The sequence below is a fragment of the Eptesicus fuscus genome, chromosome 18, assembly GCF_027574615.1.
Source record: "Eptesicus fuscus isolate TK198812 chromosome 18, DD_ASM_mEF_20220401, whole genome shotgun sequence".
Classification (NCBI taxonomy): Eukaryota; Metazoa; Chordata; class Mammalia; order Chiroptera; family Vespertilionidae; genus Eptesicus; species Eptesicus fuscus.
The window spans coordinates 42,419,968-42,443,892 of NC_072490.1; the positions used below are offsets into that span (position 1 = coordinate 42,419,968).

The window sequence follows — 23,925 nt, forward strand, 5'->3', positions numbered from 1 at the left end:
CGTGGACGGCCCGGCCCGAGGCGCGCCCCGGCGGCGGACTGCGGAGTTGGAGGAACTCGGCGGCCGCAGTGGCCGGGCGGGGCGGGGCAGGGCGCGCTCGCTGCGGCCAAGGACACCCGAGTTGGCGAGTCCCCGCCCGCGCGGCGCCTCCCACCCGCCCTCCGTGGCCGCCGGACTCCCCGGGTCCGCCGAGGCGGGGCCGCGGCCGCCGCTGCGAGAGGCGCGCTTCCCTCCTCCTCCTCCTCCTCCTTTTCGCCTGCTCCCCCTCCACCTCCCTCCCTCCCTCCTCCTCCCCGCCCTCTCCCCACCCCGCCCGCTCCTTTTTCTGCTCCTCAAGTGAGCTGGGCGCGCGAGGCAGGCGGGCAGCGCGGAGCAGGCAGCCCAGCGCGCAGCCCACCGCCGCCCCGCGCAGCTCCCGCGGCCGCTCGTGTCGCCGCCGCCGCGCGTGGAGGGAGCCCAGCATGGCCGGGCCGGGCTGGCCGCGCCGCGCCTCCCGGGGGCCCCGGGCGCTCCTGGCCGCCGCGCTCCTCTACGCCGCGCTGGGGGCCGCGGTGCGCTCGGAGCAGCAGATCCCGCTCTCCGTGTAAGTGCAGCTCCCGCGCCCGGGGAGGGGACCCGCGACCCGCTGTGCTCAAGTTTGGGCGCCTGGCAGGTGCGGGCGGCAGGTCTCGCTGGCGTCGGCCTCGCCTCTCGCACCTGCACTCCTTCCCGGAGCGGAGCGGGCGGCGAGGTTGGGGTGGGACCCTCCAGCCCCGACCCCCGGGCTGGCGAGTGGGACCTGGAAGAGGCTCACCTCAAGTGACAGCGCCAACTTTGAAGCCTGTTTACTGAACCCAACTTCCATGGGCCGTTTGTTTACCCCATCGTTGCTACCTTCACTTCTTTTGGGGGAGGGGGATGGGTGGGCTTCTTCCGACTAGTATGGGCCAGGTGATACCCATTTGGCGTGGGTAAGTTCTCGGGCAATTATTCAAATAAAACCCAGTGATCTTTTTAGACAGCCTGGGAGACTTTGCACGTTTTGAACTATGTGACCCCCGGAGCCCCCTCCCGCGCCGCGCTCTGCAGTTCGGTGCTTTTTCTTTCATTTTTTTCCCCCTCTCCAGCGTCTCTCTCCGGGCTCCTTCAGCCACAGCCCGCGGGTGCGTGTGCGTGCGCGTTGGCTGTGACACGGGTGTTCCATTGGTTCCTGTGCCCTTTTTCCCTTGCAGGGTGAAGCTCTGGGCCTCGGCTTTCGGCGGGGAGATAAAATCCATTGCTGCCAAGTACTCCGGCTCCCAGCTTCTGCAAAAGGTAAGGTTTCTGTGGTGGCAGGAAGCAAGCTGAGGATTTTTTCCAGCACAGAAAATGGAGGCAGTTTTAGTTTTCCAAACAAACGTGAACACCCCCCCCCCCCCCCCCCCCGGGAGCATCAGTTAGCAGAGGTGTCCCTGACCCCCGGTTTCTTGGCAATGCCCTGTGCGGTGACTTCTCCCTACCGGCTGGTTATTTTTAGATGACACTTGATTCTAAACACAAAGAAAAGCAGGGTACTCACGGGCACTGTCCTGGCTGGGGCTCTGAAACTCGGTGCTTCTGCACAGCTCTCCTCTCCAGTGTCGGTACTGCTGCTTCAGAGCCAGAGCAGATGCTCCTCCGGCCCAAAAATGCTAACTTCATCCAAGGGGCCGACTCCGTCACTACATGGTGGCGCCTTTCACCTCGCCTGCCTGTGAGTCTGGGGTTCAGTGGATCAGAGAGAGACGCTGCCCTATTGTTTGTCATCCCTGCAGTTGTACAATCCCATTATTCCCCAATCGTCGAGACCCAGGGCTGGGATGCATTACATCATTACAGATAAGGAGAATGAATATGGTTATCTTTCCACTCAGCTGCACTGCCGGGTAATAACCTAGGAGAGTGGTCCGCAAACTTAAGAAATTGGTCTGCGTCCATATAATTCTGGAGAGTAATGAGAATGGAGAATTGATTATTAGGCTTTTATCAGGAGCGGCATCAATTTTAATTCAGACAGACAGCATTATGTTTAAAATTACATTGTGAGATATATGGTCCTTTGCCCTCCTCTCTGAGAATAAAAGAAAGAAAGAAAGAAAAAAGGTCTGGGAATGAGAGATTAGAGGGGTTAAAAGAGTTTCAAGTTAACAAATCAACAGGATTAATCCAAGTATTCTCTTAAAGATAGAAAACAAAATTGGCCTTGAGGGGATAATTCTCTGAAAATGGGTGCAAACAGCTTAAATTGTTAAGTTAACTTTTAAGCATTTTAAAATGTGCTTTTTGGGCCAATGTAACATATGTGTTATGCATGCTGCCTGGTAACCAAGTACGTATTTTATTTATGGCATACCGCTTCAGAGAGTAGCATTTTTGGGGACGGTATATGAAACAGTTTGTCACATGAAATTTAAATATCGTAATAAAATGCCAGCCCATAATAGAATGTTACTCGGTTTAAAAATTGCCAGTAGCCATACTCTTTTAAACTGTGCAGATTGTTTGCTCAACTCCATTATTTGGGAAAGGAGTTCATTGAATTAAAGGCAGTTGATACAAATTTGAGGCTCTGATGTGCCCTTATGGACGATGGTAATTTACATACATGTGAACCTCCTCTCAGTAAGAATTGCCTCTTTTGCTCATATTCTTTTACTCTGGACCAGTCTGTACCCTGCCTTGGCGTTTTGCCCATGTGTCAGATGTGTTATGTGAAGAGTTCTGGACTATCGCATTGTCTGTGTATTTTTCTTATACTTTTAAATAAGAGAATGTTTGTATAACTTTAAAGAAATAGTTCTCATCTGCATGTTGTAGTTGAGTTGTAGCAACTCGGAAAGCACTACTTCAGAGCCTGTGACTGTTTTCTTGGTTGTGCTTATATATCCTCTCTCTCACATTTTGTAGGAGCACATGAAATATATATTTTTCTTCTCTCTGAAGTGAAAACACACACACACACACACACACACACACACACACACACACACACACACACTGCACAAAACCCCATCAACCATATTATTGGCTTCTCTATAATAGCAAATTGGAAACAGTTAAAATGCTTCTCTTACCTTCTCATCAGCATCCTTTCTGATAGTGAATTCACAAGCCTAGCTTTGCTTTTGTCATGTTTGCAGCTTGACAATTGTATAATTATTTCCAGCTGTTTATGGCTTTGTTGTCAGTTCTTGCTGTTGCCTGGCATTTGGTAATCTGATTCGAGGAAGGTGAGGTGTTGCTTAGCATTAGGTTCCAGGATGGGTATCTGCTCTGGCTCTTGGATTGCAATCACCAGCCATGGAGTCCTGAGGTACCTAGGGCTTTGGCTTGCTAGGCAAGTACTTCCATGAATGATGGGCAGGGCACATTAGATAATGCACATTGGGGAGCATTTTTGCAGTTATCTTTTGGCTGTCTTATTCCATTGCCCCCAACTATGACTATTTTAATAATTAGCAAAGAACATTGATTTAGAGAGTTCAGAGGATGAATGAGAAAAGATCTGAGGTGCTCAGAGTGTGGGAGGCGTAGCCTCATTTGGAAAAGCAAGGAGTCGGTTGCCTTTCTCTTCTTTATTTTCAAGTTTCTGGCTGTTTGCATGAGAAATTACTTCTCTAAGTCAAAACTCTATGCATCCTTCCATTGCAGCATTGCATCTTTAACAGTTAAGATACTCTCAAAATGACTGAGAAAACTTGTTTGAAAAATGCATTAACACTGTATTAAGAGGACTCAAACGTGACAATGCTGTGTTGCATAATAGACTGTAATTACATGTTTAAGGCATGGACATTGAAACTTGAATTTCAGTTAAGTGAGGTATACTGCAGGCCACTGTATAATTTTATGTACTCTATTGTGTAGTTTCTCTAATTGACACTTCATGTTGTGATTGATGTAGTATGTTCATTTTTTAGCATGGGACTTTAGGACTTTTTGCACTAAGGCAAAAACTTTATAAAGTAGTTATTGTGAACAGAAGTTAAGTAATAATTGGCCATCTATTTTAAGGTGTTTGAAGACAGGGAAAACTGCCATTTTGGTAATAGGTTCTTATCAGGTAATTTAATGGGAGATAGCAGAATTATCACTGACTTCAACATAAATACACATATTTAATAATGTGCCTCATTGTTGTGGCTTCATAAAGGAGAATATTTTATTAATTGTTTCTATATTTCATACCATGGCTCTTGCTACTTTAGCTTATGATAATGTATTAGGTATTGACTGCCAGACTTTTCTTTTTTTTTTTTTTTTTTTTCCTCCTTTTTGTCTTTGCTGAGCACAGGAATAGCAATCTATTAGTTCCTTACAAAGAGGAAATTTTTTATTTTATAAAATGCAGTAGTCCATGTTTTAGCAAAGTTGTGTGTTTTCAGTACAGAATGGGGGAATGTGGGGCTTGGATATTGGAACTGGAGTGAATCTTGAGAGGCTTTCCCGTGGTTTAGGAGAGCGGGCCCTGGAAGGAAGGTGCTGGTATGTGGCTGTGTGCCTGGATGCTGCCTTCCTGAGCTGCAGATACTGCAGGGGTTTCGATTCACTTCACCCTTTAATTAACTTTTCTATTTGACATATTCATGCCAGGATTCAGCTCCTCCATCTCGCTTCATTTTCCCCAAAGAATGTGCTTTGTTTGGGTTCTTTGGAGGAGGCATGGCTTCATTACCCCACTAATACCGGGATTCAGTGGGAGGCATTCTAGTAGGTCAGATAACCTAGGCTGTTAAACTCCCGGATCCCCAGCCCTAACATTCACAAGAAAGGGCATTAAACTGGCATGATTCTCATTTCATCCTCCTTGGGGACAATTTGGTAGGAGCTGGGTGTTTCATTCTATTTAGTCCTGCATTCAGGGAATGCATGTTCATGGGAATGAAGGGTTCCAATTGCATTTTCCAGAATTGTGTTGATAAATACACAGCAGAAATATAGGTAATGTGTGTCTGTGGCCTTAATGCTGGGAAAGAATTGACATTTACCTTGGATGCCTCATGCAGCCCTTCTTGGAATGTACAACTAGGTTTTTGTGTTATCAACTATTTATTGAGAGAGCGGCTTTAATACACAAACTTGATGTCTCTTTCCACAGGGCAGAGTCAGCAGAGTAAAAGGCTAGCTCTTTAAGCCATTTTGATAATTATGACTTTTTTTTTTATCAATGTGGGAATCGATGGACTTTTGAATAATTAAATAGGAGTAGACACTTGTCAGGAATTGGGGAGCAGTGCTTGCTGCCCTTAGGAAGCCTGAAGCTCGCCCTACAGATTGCTTTTATGGGGGAGGTACCACTTAGCTGAGAATTTTTGTTGAATAAATACAGTTATTTGTCATCCTGCAAGATTAATGCATTCACCCGATGCTGCCGATGCTTTAAGTCACGGCACCACTTCAATTACTGGACTTCTCCCTGGCAGATTATTTTTTAAAGTCTTGAAATCTCGGAAACGACAGTTTTCTTTTACTTTTTAAAAATATATGTTTTTATTAATTTTTAGAGAGAGGAAGGGAGAAGGAAAGAGACATCCATCTACTACCTCCTGCATGCCCCCTACTATGGATTGAGCCCACAACCCGGGCATGTGCCCGAACTGGAATCTAATCGTGTCCTTCTGGTTCATAGGTCGATACTTAACCACACCAGCTGGGCGGAAATGACAGTTGTCAAACTTTGAGGGCAGTTTATTGGTGTCATTAGCCCAATCGTCAGGACATTAGCAGGGCAGGGTAAACCAGTTAAAATTCAGTGTGAGCATCTTCCCCAGGCATATATCTACTTGCATCTATAAACTGGTATATGGTCACTTGCTGTTCAGAGAAAGTTCTTTTTTTATGGCTTTGCTCAGTTTTGGTTTGAGCCCCTTTTGTTCATTTCTTTTTTTTTCTCAAAAAAAATTTTTTTTTCTGCCAGGTATACTTCTGCTCTGCTTTTTCTCTCATTAGGAACTGCTACAGCCTCTTGCTCAGATTTACGCATGCTAGTCAGATAAGGGAAATGAAAATACAGGCACGGTGCTCTTGTCAGAGGCAAACTTCAACTTTTTATTTCCACGTGCTAATCCATTGTGATCAATTACTATGGTGATATCAAACTGGTTTTCTTTTATATTGTATTTTATCTTATTTATTCTAATACCAGGGTGCTGTTAGGCAAACACATGAGTACCAAACCACCTAATTAATAATTATGAAATCTGTCAGGCACAGGCAAGCACAATTAATGTTTCCAGTCTGTGATAAAGACATAGCTGTGTATCAGGATGAATAAAACCATTACCCTGAGCACCTACCTGATGGTTCATTGTATTCAAATAAGTGCAAGTTTGGGGTTCAGCCTTTTTCTTTTTCAGTTTTTGATTGATCCTCACGTGGTGTTTAATGCTCCCACTTATGCTGGTCAATGAATGGCTTGGGGTGTTGGGCTTACTTAGAGAAGCATTCTCTAAGGGATCCTGCATTCTCACAGGGATCCTTTGCCTCAGGTCTGTCATTAATCCAGATTTCCCACTGCGGGTGCCCACTAGTGGCCCTTTTCTTTATCCAAGCACGCACCTCTGAGGCCTTTATTTCAGGCACCTCCCTCATCTTTTGCATTCACAGTGCTTGTTGGAATGGGCTCCGGAGTCCACAGGTTGTGTGTTCCTGGGACACTATGATGTGACTTAGAGGTTTGCTATGGCTGAGACTGAGAAAAAAATGAAATCGATGTTATAAATGCCAGTCTATGAATTCGCATATGAGATTCCTGCCTCCCCCTCCCCCCATTTTAATGTAATTTTTTTTTACAAGAGACACGTGGCCTGTGTTTCATCTCGAGGGACTCGAGTGATGCTTTTATGCATCATTCAACGAGAGAAGTTCCTCATACCTGGCAACACATAGAATCCTCATCAGCCCTCTTTGGTCCACTAAAGTCAGCTTCTCCTTCAAGGGAAGAAAATGAGGTAGAGGAAGAGGAGGGTGCTTGCTGTCCCTTGATTTTCCTGAGTAGTTAGAGACCAGCAGATGGAGGGGGGTTGTGTATAGCTGAGGTGTTTTAGGGGATTTCTACCTGCATAGCCAGCACATCTGCTTTTCAGGAAAAAGTTATTTTACAAATACAACTTTGAAAAGGGTCTAGTATGTTTTCAATACTAGTAAATGGCAAACATTTCAATTATCACTTGTTTTGAACAACACTTTCTGGGTGCTCATTCCAAGGCAGTTTAACTGTGGCATTACATTTATAGGGTATATTAACTTTATATGTTGCGTAGCTTCCCAGTTACCCCAAATCAAGATTATGAAAATAACTCAGAAACCAAACTATTAGTGGGCATTTCAAGGCCAAATTGGAAAGGAGAGCATTATCTCTCGACAAGAAATAGTTGGCTATTTCTTCACGTTGTGCATCTGCCGTTGGAAAACTGTACCCTCCCAAGGTTAAAAGAGCTGCTATTCATGTAAATGCCCTGGACAGGCAAGCTGGGCAGGGCTGTGGATGGTCTTGGGTTATCCATTTCTTGTGAAGCCACTGCCAGTCGATATTCGGGGCTTGCACATGTCATTGCCATTATACTTATTAAGTTTGTGTGTGCATGAGTGTGCCAATAAGAACGGATGCTGCTCATAACAGAATGTGCCAGATGCTGCCTGCTGACAGGAGGACTGTTCTTGTCCTCTGTGCTGCTGGAGAGCAGGGCCTGAGGGAGCACACCAGGGAGCTAGGACAGAACCGAGTGACCCGGTCCGCCAGGAGTGCATTTGTCCAGCATCTGAGATTTTGTAAGCAGCTGGAAGCTTAGGATCTGCTTAGACCAGGACAAGCTACATAATTTTCAGGGCCCAGTGTGAAAGGAAAACATGAGACCTCTTGTTAAAAAATTATGAAGACTTTCAAGATAATAATAGAGCATTAAAGCAAGCCGAGGACTCACTGGGTCCGGGAAAACCCACTGTGTGAGAGGCTGTCCTCAGTTTGGCTTTCCCCCTGCTGAGTCACTGGTCCTCTCAGTCTAATTTAAGGTTCCTGGCTGCAGTCAGTGTAGGGGGCATCCTTTGCTCATTTTGTTGTAAAGGTGGAGAGCATAGAGCATTTTCAGAGATACACATCTTTGGAGATACAGTGTGGTTAAAGGTCAGATCACTGGCCTAGGAGCAGTGGCATCATCCTTTTATGTTTTCTCTAGGCATTTTATCTTAATCTATAATAATAAAAGCATAATATGCTAATTAGACTGGGCAGCCCAATAACCTTTCCGGATGTTCTTCTGGATGTCCTTCCGGACGACCTTCTGGATGAAGCCGGGGCTGCGAGGGCCGAGCCCTTTGCATGAATTTCGTGCACCGGGCCTCTAGTCAGATACAGCATTCGCTGGGCGTCCCTGCAGTCCAGGTACTGTGATAAGTACTTTACATATGTCATGCCATCCAGTTCCCCCAACAACCTAAGGAGGCAGGGACTACCAGTCACCCCATTTTACAGATTTAGAAGCTGAGGCTTCAGAAGTTAAGCAGCCTCCCCAAGGTGACCAGGCTGAGCTTGCCGAGTCCACGGTGCTGTGGCCTCTCCTCTTTGTGTGCTCTTCTTTGACCTCAGTTCCCATTTGAAAAAATGTGAATGTACCTGCACTTCTCTACCTCCTGGGTGTTTGGGAGGATTAAATGAGATAACATCTGGGAAATTACTTTAGAAACAATTAGAGCCTAGGATAACAGCTGAGAGGACGCGGCTTGGAGTCAGAACTTGGATGTAAGTCCCAGATCTGCCATTTCCTAGCTGGGTCACCTTGTTTTTTAACATTTCTGAACTTGTACTTGCAAATGTGAAAGGAGATCAATACCTTTTACCTTACAGGCTGTGGTAAGGATTCAATAAAATAAAATATTCAGAGCATCTAGCACAGTGCCTGGCACATAAGCGCTTCATGCCAGCGAGTTGTTGAGGTGATGATTGTTTGCATGACACAAATACCTGGTCCTCGGATAACTCCATTGCACACTCATGGGGCGTGGCTCCACACATACATGGGGACTGAGTTAGCAAGCAAGGGCATGAATGGGTGAGTGCTGGGTGCTGGGATGTAGGCAGGTGAGCCCACCTGGCACTTGATGGGGAGGACCCTGTGAGACCAAGTACTTCAGAGTAGGAGGAGGCAGCAGCAGACACAGCCCCTGTCCAGATGTTAAGTCTTCTGGAGGTCAGCACCCTTCTCCCTGAGGGCCGGGGAGTTGCTCAGAGGAGCCCTTCACACAGGGTCTTCCTGTCACTCCTCCCTGGCTCACCCTGCTGTGTAGGCGGTGGGCCAGGCCGAGGAATGCCTGTGTCTGCTGCACTGCCCAGAGGGACAGCCCGGAGCACCCAGCAGCTTTTCCTGCTGTAAAAGTGCACCCAGCAGCCACTGCAGATATGCATTAATCCAGATATCCTCTAGGACAGCAGGCCAGGCATTTCCTTCTGTGAAAATTCTTCTTGCTGGCCTTGGGGGACACTGAACTTCTCCCGCCTAGCCCCTGGGGAGCAGTGGAAGAGGCCAGCCGGGGAGCAGGCATCTCGCTGGGGCAGGGAGTCTTTCCTCCAGTCAGGGAGGGAGATGCTGCACTGCATGCGGGCCGCCATCTGTCATCAGGAGGCACTGAAGGGCATCCATGTTCCTTGGTTCTTCCCGCTGGCTCTGCCCGCCCCCTCTTCAGAGCTTCCTTGTCACGTTCTGTTGTTGTGTTTTGGCCTTGGAGCATCTGCAGTCCTCTGCTGATCTCCTTAAAGCGTTTGACTGAGTGACACTTGCCACCCCTCTTTGTGTAAACATAGGTACCAGCATCTTGAAATCGTGAAGGGGATGCTATTGTAGTCGCATAACTTTTAAAAGTTGTTTATGCATCAAGCCGTTCTAATGAGCACCCAAGTCAGAAGTCAATAATGAAAGAAAGCGAGGTTGCACCATTTTTACCTTGGTTTGCTCATCAGCAAAACAGAGCTAATAATGAAAGCCCCTGTGTCAGAGGGCTCTGGGAGGATTAAATGATATAACGCATGAAGAGTTTAGAATGGTACGTGGCACATGGGGAGCTGTAGCTCACCAGCTACTCTCTCATTTATAGAGTCTTGTTTCATTATTAATGAGGAACAAGAGATGCCTGGAATTGTAGTCACTTTGATCCCATGATGAGTTCATAAAATTAAGGCAGTATGTGTCACCCACACTTAATGTGATGGGCACAATGGCAAACAATAACATTTATTATGTCCCTGAGGAGGTAACATTCTTTTTGCCTCCCCCCTCTTTGCTGCCCCCCCCCCCCTTGCCAAATTTCCTCATCCTGTCCCTCGCTCAGTAAAAGTGCCCAGTTGTGGGATTCAAGTTTGTTCCTGCTATACCATTGTATTGTAATTTGCAAAGCAAGGTGAGAGTCAGAAACACCAGGCAGGCTTTTGGTGTGTCCCTAAGCCATCCATACTGCCTTTTCCATTGCGCTGCGTTGAGGCAGAGGCGGAAAAATATTGTAGGAAGGAACAATAGGTGTGGGAGGCAATAAATCCATTGAAAGTAGGAAGTCTGGCCACGAGTCATAACATACAGCTTTGCTCTTAGCTTCCTACCAGTTTCTATTATCAGGGAAACTTCTGTTAGCACAATATAATCGCATCATGTACAAACAGCTCGGTAGGCAGAGGGTTTTGCCCCACTGACCAATAAGTGGTAGTCGCCTGGCTTCTGGGATGGTCATGCTGAAGTTTGAACGTTCTTCCTCGGTGCTGGTCTGGGCTTCTTTCGGAATGTTATACTTTTGCACACTGGCTGAGGGCACACTGCAAGGGGATCAACATCAGGCAATCTTTAAAGGTGCATGGGTATGTGTGTGCGTGGGCGAATGTGTGTGTGGGTGTTTTAGTATACATGGGTTGTTTCCTTTTGTTGATAAAAACTGGTAACCCCTTGAAAATCCCAGGGTCTGTGTCCAAGTATCTCAGAACATCAGGAGTCATCTGGTCACCCTGAAATAAGAGGTAATCCTCTAGGAAAGGGCTCAGAGCTCACTAACCTTTTTAAAATACAACCAGCAGCGCACATTTCTCAGAACAGGAATTTCAGAATTACAGACCCATGTTGGATTTCCTACTTCAACAGCAAGATCTTCAGGTTTTTTTTTTCCCCATGAAACAAATACCCTATGAATGACAGGAAAAATATGTAAAGTTAGAAATTAGATTTTATTGATTTTAAAAGTCTTTAAAGAGAGGTGGTTGGTCTTGGGAGGGCAGAACTGCGAAGGCGTGAGAGTCTGGATCAGAGTCAGACTGGTCTGGGTTTGAATCTGATGCTACTGCTGACTAGTCATCTGACCCGGACAAGTCAGTCACTGAGCCTCAGTGTTCCTACCTGTCAAATGGGCACAGTGGTACTACCTTCTAGGGTGGAGTGGAGAGGTATGACTGAGGAGCCGCACACAGGATGCTTAGCCAGGAGTGGCTCCTAGGAAGTGTTTAGAAAAGGTGGGCTATCGTTACTGTTGGTTACTGTTGTTAGGATTATTATTCCACAGTAGCTGCTGCCATGTACCAGGGCATGTTGCCGTTGAAGATAGCAATTTGTTCACGTGGGAAAGAGCTAATAGGCCATCCACAGGCCTCGTTTGTGACCTCCACTAACACTGCCCAGCACAGAGCCCCATCAGTGCTCCTCAGGCAGTAATCCTAAAAATGATGCAGGTACTTTGTATATTGTGCCATGTACTTTATTTGTACTATTTCATTTAATTCCTCACAACTACTTCTGAGGTTGCATTTTCTTTTATTTGTTTATCCTCACTCGAGGATATTTTTTTCCCCATTGATTTCAGAGAGAGAGTGAAAGGGAGAGAGGGAGAAAGAGAGAAAGGGAAAGAGAGAAACAAACATCCATGTGAGAGAGAAACATTGATTGGTGGCCTCCACTTGTACCCTGACTAGGGCTGGGATTGAACCTGCAACCCAGGTTCATGACACGCCCTGACTGGAAATCAAACCAGCTACCTTCCCGTGTGCAGGCCAACGCTCTAACCCACTGAGCCACACCAGCCGGCTGAGGTTGCACTATAGAAGTGCAGAAATGGAGACAGACAGCGTGACTTTGCCTCAGGCTACATCACTCCTGGTGGCAGAGGCAGGTTTGGAGCCTGGGTCATGTGAATCCTGGGCACCTGGGCTGGGGTCCGAGGAAGGGCATCTGGATACCTCCCAGGAATAGCATTTCCCTGAGCTTTCCTTACAGCCTGGTGTTGGCTCATCGGGGTGGTTGTTGGAGGCTTGCTCCTGCTCTAATCCTTTCCCCAACTGAATTCTTAAATGTTTGGGTACATAGTCATTTGCTTTCATAATGCAGAATTAAAAGGGCAACGGCTGGACCGAGGGGAGGGCCCAGTAAGCCCTCTAGCTTTTTACAGTTCTCTCTTTTATTACAATAAAATGATGCTACTGATCTTTTGATTTCAGCTCATTAGGTCTGACTCTTAGAAGCCTTTCTGAGAAGCTCATTGAATTTGGTTAAATTTCCTTTTGTGCGTTCCCCACTATGGTAATGGATGGTTCTGTGGGAGAGCCAGCGTGGGCTCTGGGAGGTTGGGACAAGACTGATCTGGCTTTGAGATCCAGCTTAGCTTCTATTCCACCAGGCCTCAGGACCCTTATCTGTCACATGGGGTCACGGTGAGGATTCGCTTTGTTGACATGTAACAGACTTAGCGCAGAGCTGGACATTCGGAAAGTACTTCGTAAATTTTAAGTCCTTGGTCCTTGTTATTCCCATTCTTCGTCTCTCTGTCCTGAATGTTGGATGATGCTCATTTTTTTATTTCCCTCTGGGACGCTACTGTTCCGTTTTTCCGCATGAGTGACAGCTAGCTTGAAGGCCACAGCCCTTGCACTCACCAGGGTCAGTTTTATTTTGCATGGAATGAGTCTGGCAGGTCCGTCCATGTCCTAGGCAGGCCTGGGGATGGACGATATCCTGAGGACCCCTTAATCTCTCTCCGTGGGGGCGGGTGTTGAGAAGGAGGCAGGTAAGCTAGACCTTAAATTCCCGGGGGGGAGGCAGGCTTGTTCTTTCGGGGAGGAGAGGGTCCTCTTTGGCACGTGGCACAGAGCTGTCTTCGGGATGGGCTTCGGGGGCTGTGTGGATGCGTGAATGTACAGATGAACAAGGGAAGGGCGGAGGGGAGCCTTTTCCCGGTGCTCACACACTAGTCATGAGAATAAGAAAGCTGTTGAGCACAGGCCAAGATCAAGGTCCTTCACATCCCTTTCTTCATTTAATCTCCAACGCTGGGTCTTATGGGTCCCTAGCATCAGGTGTGGATGCCACCAGAAGTCGGGGACTGCCTCCCAGCTACAGCAATCCAGCTCTGAAGCCCTGCGAGCCTGTCCCTCACCCACAGCCCCTGGGTGCCAGCAGGGACTGCCAGACAGCCTAGCCAGCTGGTCCTCACTTCTCCCAGCCGGCAGCCTCCTCTCGTCCCAGGAGCATCCCAGCCCATCTCGGTCAGCACCCTGAAAACATGGCGAGGTCTCCCCCAGAAGCCGCCCAGCCAGGCTGAGGGGTCCCGGTGCCTCCGCAGCCCCAAGCCCGGCAGCTGCCACAGGAGCACCGCAGTGCTGGGCGGGCGCACGCGGAGCACCAAGCGAGACTGATGGGGCCGCGCAGCCGCCACCATCAACCTGGGGGAGGCAGCTCTGCACAGGCAATTAGGAAGCGGCTGCAGCTAATTCCACGGAGCGCGCCAGTGCCACATTCCCAGTGACATTCCGGAGGGACGTGGATTTTATTTCTGTCCCCGTCACCTTCATGTAGGGCCGTTACCTGGCCTTTGCCGAGGCCCTGCCAGCTTCAAGATGCTGCACGTTGTTTGCTGAGCATGATTTCACCTTCTTAGTGTGGCTTCCTTTGATTTTGTATTTGTTTGTTTATTTATTTTTCACATCGCTGGGACTGGGTTTCTGAGTGTGTGCGTGGCAGGCAATCAGAGCTGCTTCTTCGTCTGTTGCACGTACCTGCAGCATCCACAGAGCAGCGCTACCCACTCCTGGACCGCATCCTGGCTGCGCCCTACATGGCTGTGCCCGGCGCCTCCGTGTCGGAGGAGACCTTGGGAGAGGCCGTAAATCCAGGCTGGGTGATTCGCATTTGCGTTTGCGTCCTGCAGGTGCAATTGCCTGCTCTCTCCCCCAGGCCTAGTCCCAGGAGCTGCCTAAAGCCTGCACCAAGCACAGCCCCTCCGAGATGAGGGGGAGCAGCTGGCTGCAAAGTGGGAATTAAATTATATGGGTTTAATGGGGGGCAGTTTTGCCAAAAGATGTTTAGCTCCAGCCCTCCTTTCTCCCAGTGTCAGACCCAACAGAGTATGGCGTGTGGAGGCCTCTGGAGGGTTCCTGCATCCAGCTCCTCCCTGGGACGTTATTCTATGTGGTCTGGGGGGCTTCCAGGATGACCTTTGCTCTGCGGAGCACCTCGGGTCATCTCACACCTGGAATTTGCCCTGTGGCCTTGCAGTGACCAGAATCCTATGCTCACGGCTGCCTTCCTGCTGCGCCTGGCTACTCACTCAGACGGGAATGGGAATGAGAGACCTCAGGGCTGGAGAAGGTCGTCCTGAGAACCAGCCCCTCCCGTGTGGGTTGGGAGACTCGCTGGCCTGCCCCCGGTGTCACAGTGAATCAGGAAGGCTAGCCGGGGTCCTGCATGGAGCCCACAGCGGGAAGGAAGGCACCATGTCAGAGGACAGAGAGGGGCAGCCTCTAGCCCCCTGTCGCTCTGCTCTTGTCCCACACCTTTCCAAGCTCCCCTGCTGGACTGCAGGAGAAATTGGTTTGCAACCTTTCCTGGGATTACATCTCTTTTAAGCCGGACTTTTTCCTATAGAAAATGTTTCCCCAATGGATCTCTTTTTAACAGCCAAAATATTTGTCCCAGCGTGTCATTGGGGGAACATTCTCCTTATGAACACTACCTGCATATGGGAAGCAAGTAGAAGACAGAATAATTAGCCAAATGTTTATTAAGCGCTCATAACCACCTGGAAACCTGAGGCCTCAACTTTCTCCTTTTGCACAATAGAGGTTCAAATGACCAAATGCTTCATTTGGGGTAGAATATTATGGTTTGGGAAAATCTTTAGCCGTCTTCACAGACCTATAACCTAATGTTGGAAATATTTTCTTCCTTCCTCCCCTCCTTTTCTTCCTGCTTCACCAGATACCTATTGAATACTCACTGAGGCGTGCAGAGCCTGTTGGGCACCAAAATCCCTTTGCTGTTGTGGCGACCTTTCCCATCCTCACCCGGCATGCCTCAGGGACAGCACACTGCTCACAGTCCCCAAACACACCAGGCCGTGCCACGCCTCCATGCCTCGGCCCGTGCTGTTCTTGCTGCCTACACTGCCCTCCCTGTGGCCCTTGTCTGGCGCTGGAGCCTGCCTCTGGAGGATGTCAGACTTTAGCATCAGAAATATCACCCAGGGAGCTGGCTAAAATGCATTATTCCAGGGTCCTACCCCAGGAGATTCAGACTCAGTAAGCTTGGCCCAGGGCCCAGGAACCTGCATTCTAACAAACTAGGTGATTCTGATGCGGGTGGTCCATGGCCCAGGCTTTGAGAAATGTTGCTTATTTCTGATGGTTGGGAAGGCTGCTGGCTTGCCCTAAAGAGACCCACTCATTCCCTGTCTTTTCTGCTGGGAGGAAGCAAGCACACCTTCCCATCATGGTTTGCTTCTGCATCTGTGTGTGAAGTCTGTGTTGTCCTGGGCCAGAGGCTGTGGCTGTTCGGCCTCTGACCCCAGCCCGACGCTGGCCCTGGATGCAGCCTTCCTCGGCGTACCTGGCATGAATGGAACTTTGGAACAAGTCAGGCATTTTAAGTCAGGAGGTACCCAGGAGCATGTCTGATTGTTGAAGCAGTTTATTTAGAAGTCACTGAGCAGACTTGAAGTGGCCATTCTCCAATTTGTGAGATGGAGGGGAATTTGTTGACCTGTCACCGATGGCTTTTCTTCTCACCGAACAGGTGAGAGGGACCTGTGGTTACTAAGCCTTTCACAAAAGAGGGTTAGTATGACAGACGTCATCTGCTTCCCATAGAAGGCTGCTCCTGATCTGCCTGGTACAAGAATTGCTCCCCCAGGGGTGTATTGGGCACAAAACTGCATTTCCCCCCCACGTCAGCGGCTTTTAAACTTTTTTGACCATGGCTCACAGTAAGAAATACATGGTTCATTGCAACCCACTGCACACAACTTCACATGTGAAACACAAGTTTTATGGAACATTACTTAGCCTTACTCTCTGTAGTGTAGTCTGGTCTGTTCTATATGATTATACTCCTTTCTGCTATTCTGTTGTGTTGTTCTGTTCTGTTCTATTCTATTCATTTTAGAAGGCTAACTGCGAACAGTAAATTGATCCCGGAAACTAATAAATGTGCTAAGAAAAAAAGTGCTGTAAATGTTACTAGGGTAGATTATAGGTTGGTTCAGTTTTATTCTGGGAACTACAGCATTGATCTTTGAGACTAAAGCTGTGTTTCCCCCAATTATAATGCTAGGTGGTGATAGCTAACATTTACCAGCCAGTCACAGTTTAAGTTCTCTATATAAATTGTATTTCACCTTCTCAACAATCCCAAGAGAGAGGTGCTCTGATGCCCCATTGTGTAGATGAGAACACTTAGGCTCAGGGAGGACCCTAACTCCAGGTCACATTGCTAATACGTTGGTTCTTGAACTCAGAGCTGTGTGGCTGTGAGCCTCTTTGCTTAACCTGTGTTTGCATTTACCTCTCTCTTCCTGTTGCCAGCAGCCACCTCAGTTGGTCCTAAATGTTACCACTGGGCTCCTATGTGGACAATGTGGGGATGGCATAATGGGGAGCCATGGGAGGAAGTGTGAGAGAAAGGGAGGAGAGTGGAAGAGGGAAGTTTGGGAAGCACAGGGTGAGCTGTGGTCTTCAAAACTTCTGATATTATACCTAGCACTTACAGAATTTACAGAGTGTTTTTACATGTGTATTCTATTGGCCACTTCCTATTACTGTGTCCACTGCATCTGGCATTTGTTATTGTACCTGCTGGGCAGTTTGTTTTCTCATCTCTTTCTCTGGCCAGGTCATCTTGGCATGCCCAGGACCTGGCCCAAGGAGAGGTCTCACGAGCGTTTGGTGAATGTGCGAGTGCATGAAGAGGTTCTTTATTTTAATCCTTACAGCTAGCCCATGAGTACTGTGCTATGCTAGTATTGCATTTGAGGAACTGGGCCCGAGATTATGAAGCTAGTGATGGAGGAACACCACCCCTGGGTGCAGATATGACTGTTATGTTCCTATTCATTTGTTTTTGGAAAATTAATTTGGTTATCCCACCTCCCCAGAATTTACTTTCCTGCATCTGGATCTGGGTTTGCTGAGCTTGGTTTCCTAGGTGTTTTTTTGTTATTTAGGTGTGATGTGGCTGGACCAGAGGTCACAGGGCTAGAGAGGTCAAGGCCCTGCCTGGGAGTCTGAGTCCAGGTTCCAGCTCTGGCTGCGACACGGCTTCTCCCTGAGCCTGCCCTCCACCAAGCTCCAAGGGCCCTCAGCGCCGACTCAGCAGAGCCAGGGGGGCGGCAGGCCCTGCCTCAGTTCCCAGTCTGCTCCACAGGGAGATGGGTGGCACTATTTTCATTCAGTGCCGGTAGCCACCTGTCCTACCAACATCTGCTGCCCTCGCCTCTGTCTGCACCAGCTCCTGCTCGAGTAGAGGGAGGTGGGGTATTACTGGCCCTACCTCAGGAATGTAGTGGGGGCAGTGACTCACAGCAGAGCCAACTCTGGGAAGACAAGACAGATGTAGCTGAATGGCCAAGAGAAAACAGGGCCGCACCATTGTTGCCGGGGGCAGAGATGACATCCTCTCTCGGTACATTCTCCTTTACATTTTTGCCGATGTAATTTCCCAGGAACTGTTGTACCAAAAGCCCTGTTTTTAGAGTTGTGTCAGGGAATGGAGTCATCTCTGAATATAAAAGGCAAAAATAAAAGGGACTAAAATATTTGACATATGATGAAGTTCTGTGATATTTTAGACAGTGAGTAAATTGGTATTTATATAACCTGATATATTCATTTCCCCTGATCCACCCTCCCTTGAATGTTGACTTAATAACATGCATGACTAAATCACGTTAATTGCTTTAAACTGCCAAAGTGAAGAAAAAAAAAAAAAAGCCAGCATTTGTTCAACAAGTGTGCCGTGTTCTTTCCTGCTGGAGCCGGGGAGGAGCTGAAATCTCGGGGGAGGGAAGGCTGATACGGACCAGAGCAGCTCAGGAAAGGGGGCCTGTACATCCCGAGACCACGAGCTGATGGAGCCAGACCTAAGCAGTGGAGCTGAGGGTTAAGCTGCTGGCACCTGGCTATCGGTTCGAATCCTGTGGATGGTAGATAGCCTTGAGCAGCTGCTTAAATTCTTATTTCACATTTTACTCTTTTGTAAGTGATCCCTATCTCACTGGATTGTTGTGAAGGTGACGTTAGAGCATGAATATAACATTTAGCTCAGTGTCTGGCAGTCATAGGAATTCAGTGAATGGCAGCATCCATTGTTTTAATTCTTACCATTACGTTATGCACCTGCCCTCTGAGGTATTGCCCCATCCAGAGGATGTCAGCCCCCCTAGAGCAAGACCTTTGCTTGCTCATTGCTTTATTTTTGGCTTCCATAATAATCTCTGTCAGTAAATATTTGTGGAATGAGTGAATGAGCGCAGCAAATGAAGGAACTTCAGAGGCTGAGAAAACTGAGGCCCAGAGAGGTCGGCCAGATCGTAAAGGACAGAACAGAGATTCACGCCAGGTCTGCTTGGTCCTCAGCCATGGCCATCAACTAGTGGGGGCTTGTTGGCTCCCCTCTTTCATGCTACCAAAATTCCTAGGGGGAATACCATCTGTCCCTGCGATCTGAGGGTTAAGTGTGTGTGTGTGTGCGCGTGTGTGTGTGCGCACACACACTGTGCATGCACATTTTCCAGCATGGCATCCGCAGAAGGTGGGTCATGTTAGATGTAGCCTTATGATTATTTAGAAACTAATTATTTGGTCAGTTTTCATTCTGGGGCAAAATGACAGACTGGTAAGTTTTAGCTCTTTTTAAATTCTTTTTGTTAATTCTCACCCAAGGATATTTTCCCATTGATTTTTGGAGAGAGTGGCAGAGAAGTGGGGGAGAGACACAGAGAGAAATATCAATGTGAGAGAGACACAACAATTGGTTGCCTCTTGCACGCACCCTGACCAGGGCCAGGAATTGAGCCTACAACCAAGGTACGTGCTCTTGACCAGAAGTGAACCCGGGACCTTTCAGTCTGCAGGCCGAAGCTCTATCCACTGAGCCAAACCGGCGAGGGCAGCTTTCTCTCTTGGAGAAAAGCTCCTGAAGAGCTCCTGTGTTCTGAGTCGCAGGATCCCACCAGGATGCTGAACTAGCCCATTCCCATCAAGGCCCCATTCGAGGTGCCTTTTAAAAAAATATATTTTTATTGATTTCAGATAGAAAGGGAGAGAAAGAGAGAGAAACATCAGTGATGAGAGAGAATCATTGATTGGCTTCCTCCTGCACGCCCCCTACTGGGGATCGAGCCCACAACCTGGGCATGTGCCCTTGACTGGAATCAAACCCTTCAGTCCCCAGGCTGACGCTCTATCCACTGAGCCAAACCAGCTAGGGCTCGAGGTGCCTTTTCTGGGACTTGGTAGAGGAGAGCTTTCCCGCTGACCCTCGTGTGTATGCCATCTTTCTCCTGCATATTGCAATGGAGATTTAAACCTCCCTGCTCACTGCAGAATCCCTCCGACTCCGGGTGCAATGGGCTATGGAGCGTCACTGCGTCTCCTCTTTCTCAGGTCTGTTTTGCAGGCAAGACTACGGGGTTAAGTGAGGACGAGAGGGAGCAGCAGAAGGGCTGGAGTGTGAAGAGGAGCACTTTCTGTTCTTTTAAAAAAAGTCCTTGAATTAAGCCCTTGAATAGTGCAGTATAGATCGGAGAGATGATGGCTATTATTACTTTGCTTCTTGTGTAGCAGGTATTAGTCCAGGATGTCAAAATACATCAATAGCATGTTTCTTTTTCCATTTCTCCACTTCATGTGGAGGGGGAGGGGAGAGCATTTCCAGAGGGAATATCGCTGCCTCAGGGCGTGCTGGGCCCAGGCAGGAGCACGAGAAAACAGTGTGCACTTGACAGTGTCTTTCATTTACTCATCATTCATTCATTCCTCACTCAACAAACATTTTTGCGTCTTGCTACTCCATTCCAGGTGTCATGTTTGGCTCTGGGGGCTTACAGACAAGCAGGCAGAATAAGATGCCGTCCACACACTCATGGAGATTACCACCTCCTGCAAGAATCAGGCATTTCTCAGAGAATTAGACTAACTCATGCAAGTCTCCCTGTGGTGACCTGCTCTGGTCCAGAGGAGGCTTTGCAGAGGGGGTGAGTTTTAGCTGAGACTGGAGGAAAGCAGGAATTAATATGACATGGAGGTAGCAGAAGGGACCCTGGACCCTTTGTGGTGCTTCCTCACCCATCCTAGCCCAGCTCCACCCTCACCTGGGCCTGTGCTTCAGCTCCTTGTATGAATCTAGGACTCAAAGCTCATCCCATACTTTCTTCTCAGCCTTTGCTTCTCTTGTTCCTACTGCCCTAATGTCCCTCTGCACCCCCAGAGCTGCCTGTAGACTTCTCAGTCCTTGTGCCTGGTTCTCTAACTCATCAAACGGGTTTGAGCTCCTGCTTGGCGGGTGCTCAGTGCCGGGCCCGCAGCTGCTGCGGCCTTCAGGAAGCCTCTCCCGGTCTCTGTCCTCCTCTGCCTTTGCACCTCTCTGTGCTCATCATAGATGACCTTGGCTTCTAATCACTCTGGTACCACCATTGGGTCTTCTCCTCAGCCCCACAAGCTCTTTGAGGCCCTTCTATCCCTTTCATTTTTGTTTCCCTCAAAGCTTCCTAGGACAAAGCCTTGTGATGACAATGATGATGATGATGATGATGATGATGATGATGATGATAACAACACCCTGATGCTTGTTGAACATTTACCACAAGCCAGATGGCATTTAAAACATCTAATACATATGAGCTTATTTAATCCTCCCAACAGCCCTGCGAGCAAGCTCCTCTGTGATTATCCAGAGTTAACTGAAGAAGTAAACTGAGGCATAGAGACTGTTAATTAACTTTGCCAAAGTCACTTGGCTAGAAGGTGATAGAGCCAGGTCTCCCGCTTGGGCACCGGGACTCCAGGGTCTTAACCATCACACCTCACCTTCTTCCTAGCACGGCCTGCACCTGCCAGGTTGTACGTGTGAAATGATTGTGCTGGTTAGTGACATACAATACAACCCTCTGGCAGAGTGCACACAAGTACAGCAACCCTGAGTGGTAAAGGAGTAACTCGCTAACACTGGCCCGCCAGGTGCCGCAAGAGGTAGGGTCCTGACTAGGTTCCTGTGCTCTGGAATTTGTTCCTGTCCCTCGAGGTAGGGGGCAAGGTTGATGCATTGGTCGCACCAGCAGCCCTGCTGGGCTCTGACCAGATTCTTTTTCCCTGGTTGGTTTTCTTCCCAGGACTGAAGAAGGCCCTAGACCAGGCCCAATTGTGTAGGTCCTAGAAATGCCAGGGTCATTACTATAGTGCAAATTCTTTGTGTGACCACAGGGCTTCAAAAGCTGGCAGAGACAGGAATTTCCTCTCACTGCAGTGTTCAAGCATAGACGCTGGATGAAATAACAACTGTGATAAACTATAGCATTTTAAATTGCCAAGTGTTGTCTATTTATTGTGGACATTCTTGGAAATACAAATAAAAACAACTGCTATTCTGGCCTGATCACTGTTAATATTTTGGTGTATTTCTTCCACACTTTTTCCCTTTGAATATGTTTACGCATATATTTGTGCATATATATACATATTTACTTTACATAAATGGGATCATGTTGTACCAACTATTTTATAACGGCAAGACATTCGAAGTGGATTTGGGCAGTGTAGGGACCGCTTAAAATAATTCTTTTTCCTACAAAATAAAATTCGTCCTATTCTTTGAAAAATTGGAAAGTACTGAATAATACAATAAGAAAAAATTATTTCTCACCTTAAAATTGAAGAATAACTGCTTTAATGTTCTGCAGCATTTCTTCTAGGCTACTTAAAATTAGAATCGGACTATAGTTATGACATTATTTTGCCCCCTCTCCCCCTAACTTTCTGGCATGGACATGCCCCCATTTCATTTAGTATTCTTCAAAATGATGTGCTTTCTGGCTATAAAACATTTCACCACGTGGATGTGGTGTAACTTATGTCACCTTCCCTCAATGTCGGGCACAAACATTGATGCCAGATCGTCCCCCCCACCACACACAAATACTGTGTAAACAGTGCTTTACTGAACATCCCTTCGTCTCTGCCTGGTTCCAAAATTTGGATCATGTCCCTCAGAGCCATCCTTGTAGGGGACATCACTGCTAAAGGGTGTGAGTTTTAGTAGCACTCTCTGTTCTTGCTGCTGCTATGTGTGTGTGTCTGTGTGTGTATGTGTGTGTGTCTGTGTGTATGCACATGCTCATTTTCCTCTTTGTTTCTCTCCTGTAGCATCCAGCTCTGTTCCATGGTCCATGGCTTAAGCTCATCTGATAGCATTGGTTGGGCTGAATTTATTTTTTCTTATATGTGCTAGACAATCAACACAGGGCTCAAAGCAAGACTTTGGGGTCAGGCATATGTGGGTTGAAATCCTGATTCTGCTGCTTACTGGATGTGTGGAATTGAGCAAGTTATTCATCTGCCCTGAACTTTAGTTTGCTGAGAGAAAAATGATATCTACTTATGAAGTTACTAGTGGCCCGGTGCACAAAATTCATGCACGGGGGTGTGTCCCTCAGCCCGTCCTGCACCCTCTTCAATCTGGGACACCTTGGGGGATGTCTGACTGCCGGTTTAGGCCTGATCTCTGTGGGATCAGGCCTAAACCGGCAGTCAGACATCCTTCTCGCAATCCAGGACCACTGGCTCCTAACTGCTCACCTGCCTGCCTGCCTGACTGCCCATAACACTCTTCCTGCCAGCCTGCTCACCCCCAACTGCCCCCCGCCCCCGCCAGCCTGCTTGCCTCCAACTAACCCCCCCTTCCTGCCAGCCTGCTTGACCCCAATTGCCCTGTCTGCAAGCCTGATCACCCCCAACTTCCCCCCCTGGTGGCCTGCTCACCCCCAACTGCCCTCCCCTCCTGGTCTGATCACCCCTAACCGTCTCTGCCTTGGCCCGGCCACCATGGCTTTGTCCGGAAGGATGTCTGGAAGGTCTCCTGGTCTCATTAGCATATTACCCTTTTATTAGTATAGATTGCGAGGATTAAGTGAAGTAGTATGTGCCAAGTGCTTAGCATTGAACACATAGTAAAGTCTCAATAATGGCAAATGTTCATTTGTACCATTTATTCCACTTCACTTTTTAGCTTTTAGGACTGTAGGAATTTGCTTCATGTAACAAAACTACTGTTCATATTAATAGAACTTTAATGTAGAGATAAGTTGTGTATTTTATTACTGTCTGTGTGGTTTAGAGAGAGGTCTTAGGGTCTTAGGGTCTTAGGGTGTCATTTAGGGTGTCGGGCATCCTGTATCTGTTTAGAGGGTCCCCAAAGGAGTTTGAGATTTTGGATTGGCTTCTAGCCTAAAAAATATGGCTTTAAAGAGATAGACCATGATCTAAGTGTTGGCTGGGAGTGCAAGCTGCCTCCTTAATCTCCCAAATGCAGTTGTTTCAGCAATCAAATAAATTAGAATTAACAATGACTAATTATAAAATGAGGTACGTTGCCAATTTTGTAGCGGCATCTAAACCCCAGAGTAAATGGAGATATTTGCAGACATGAC

The 23,925-nt window shown here is 47.8% G+C and overlaps 1 protein-coding gene across 1 annotated transcript in view; it reads left to right on the plus strand.

Moving 5' to 3' along the window:
• Positions 1-461: 461 nt before the first annotated feature.
• The window catches only part of CACNA2D3 (calcium voltage-gated channel auxiliary subunit alpha2delta 3), an 827,325-nt gene continuing 803,861 nt past the window's right edge, over positions 462-23,925 (plus strand). Inside the window, exons 1-2 of the mRNA XM_054729840.1 lie at positions 462-583; positions 1,212-1,293. Of these exons, the coding sequence (XP_054585815.1) occupies positions 462-583; positions 1,212-1,293 (204 nt within the window). The remainder of the gene's footprint in view (positions 584-1,211; positions 1,294-23,925) is intronic.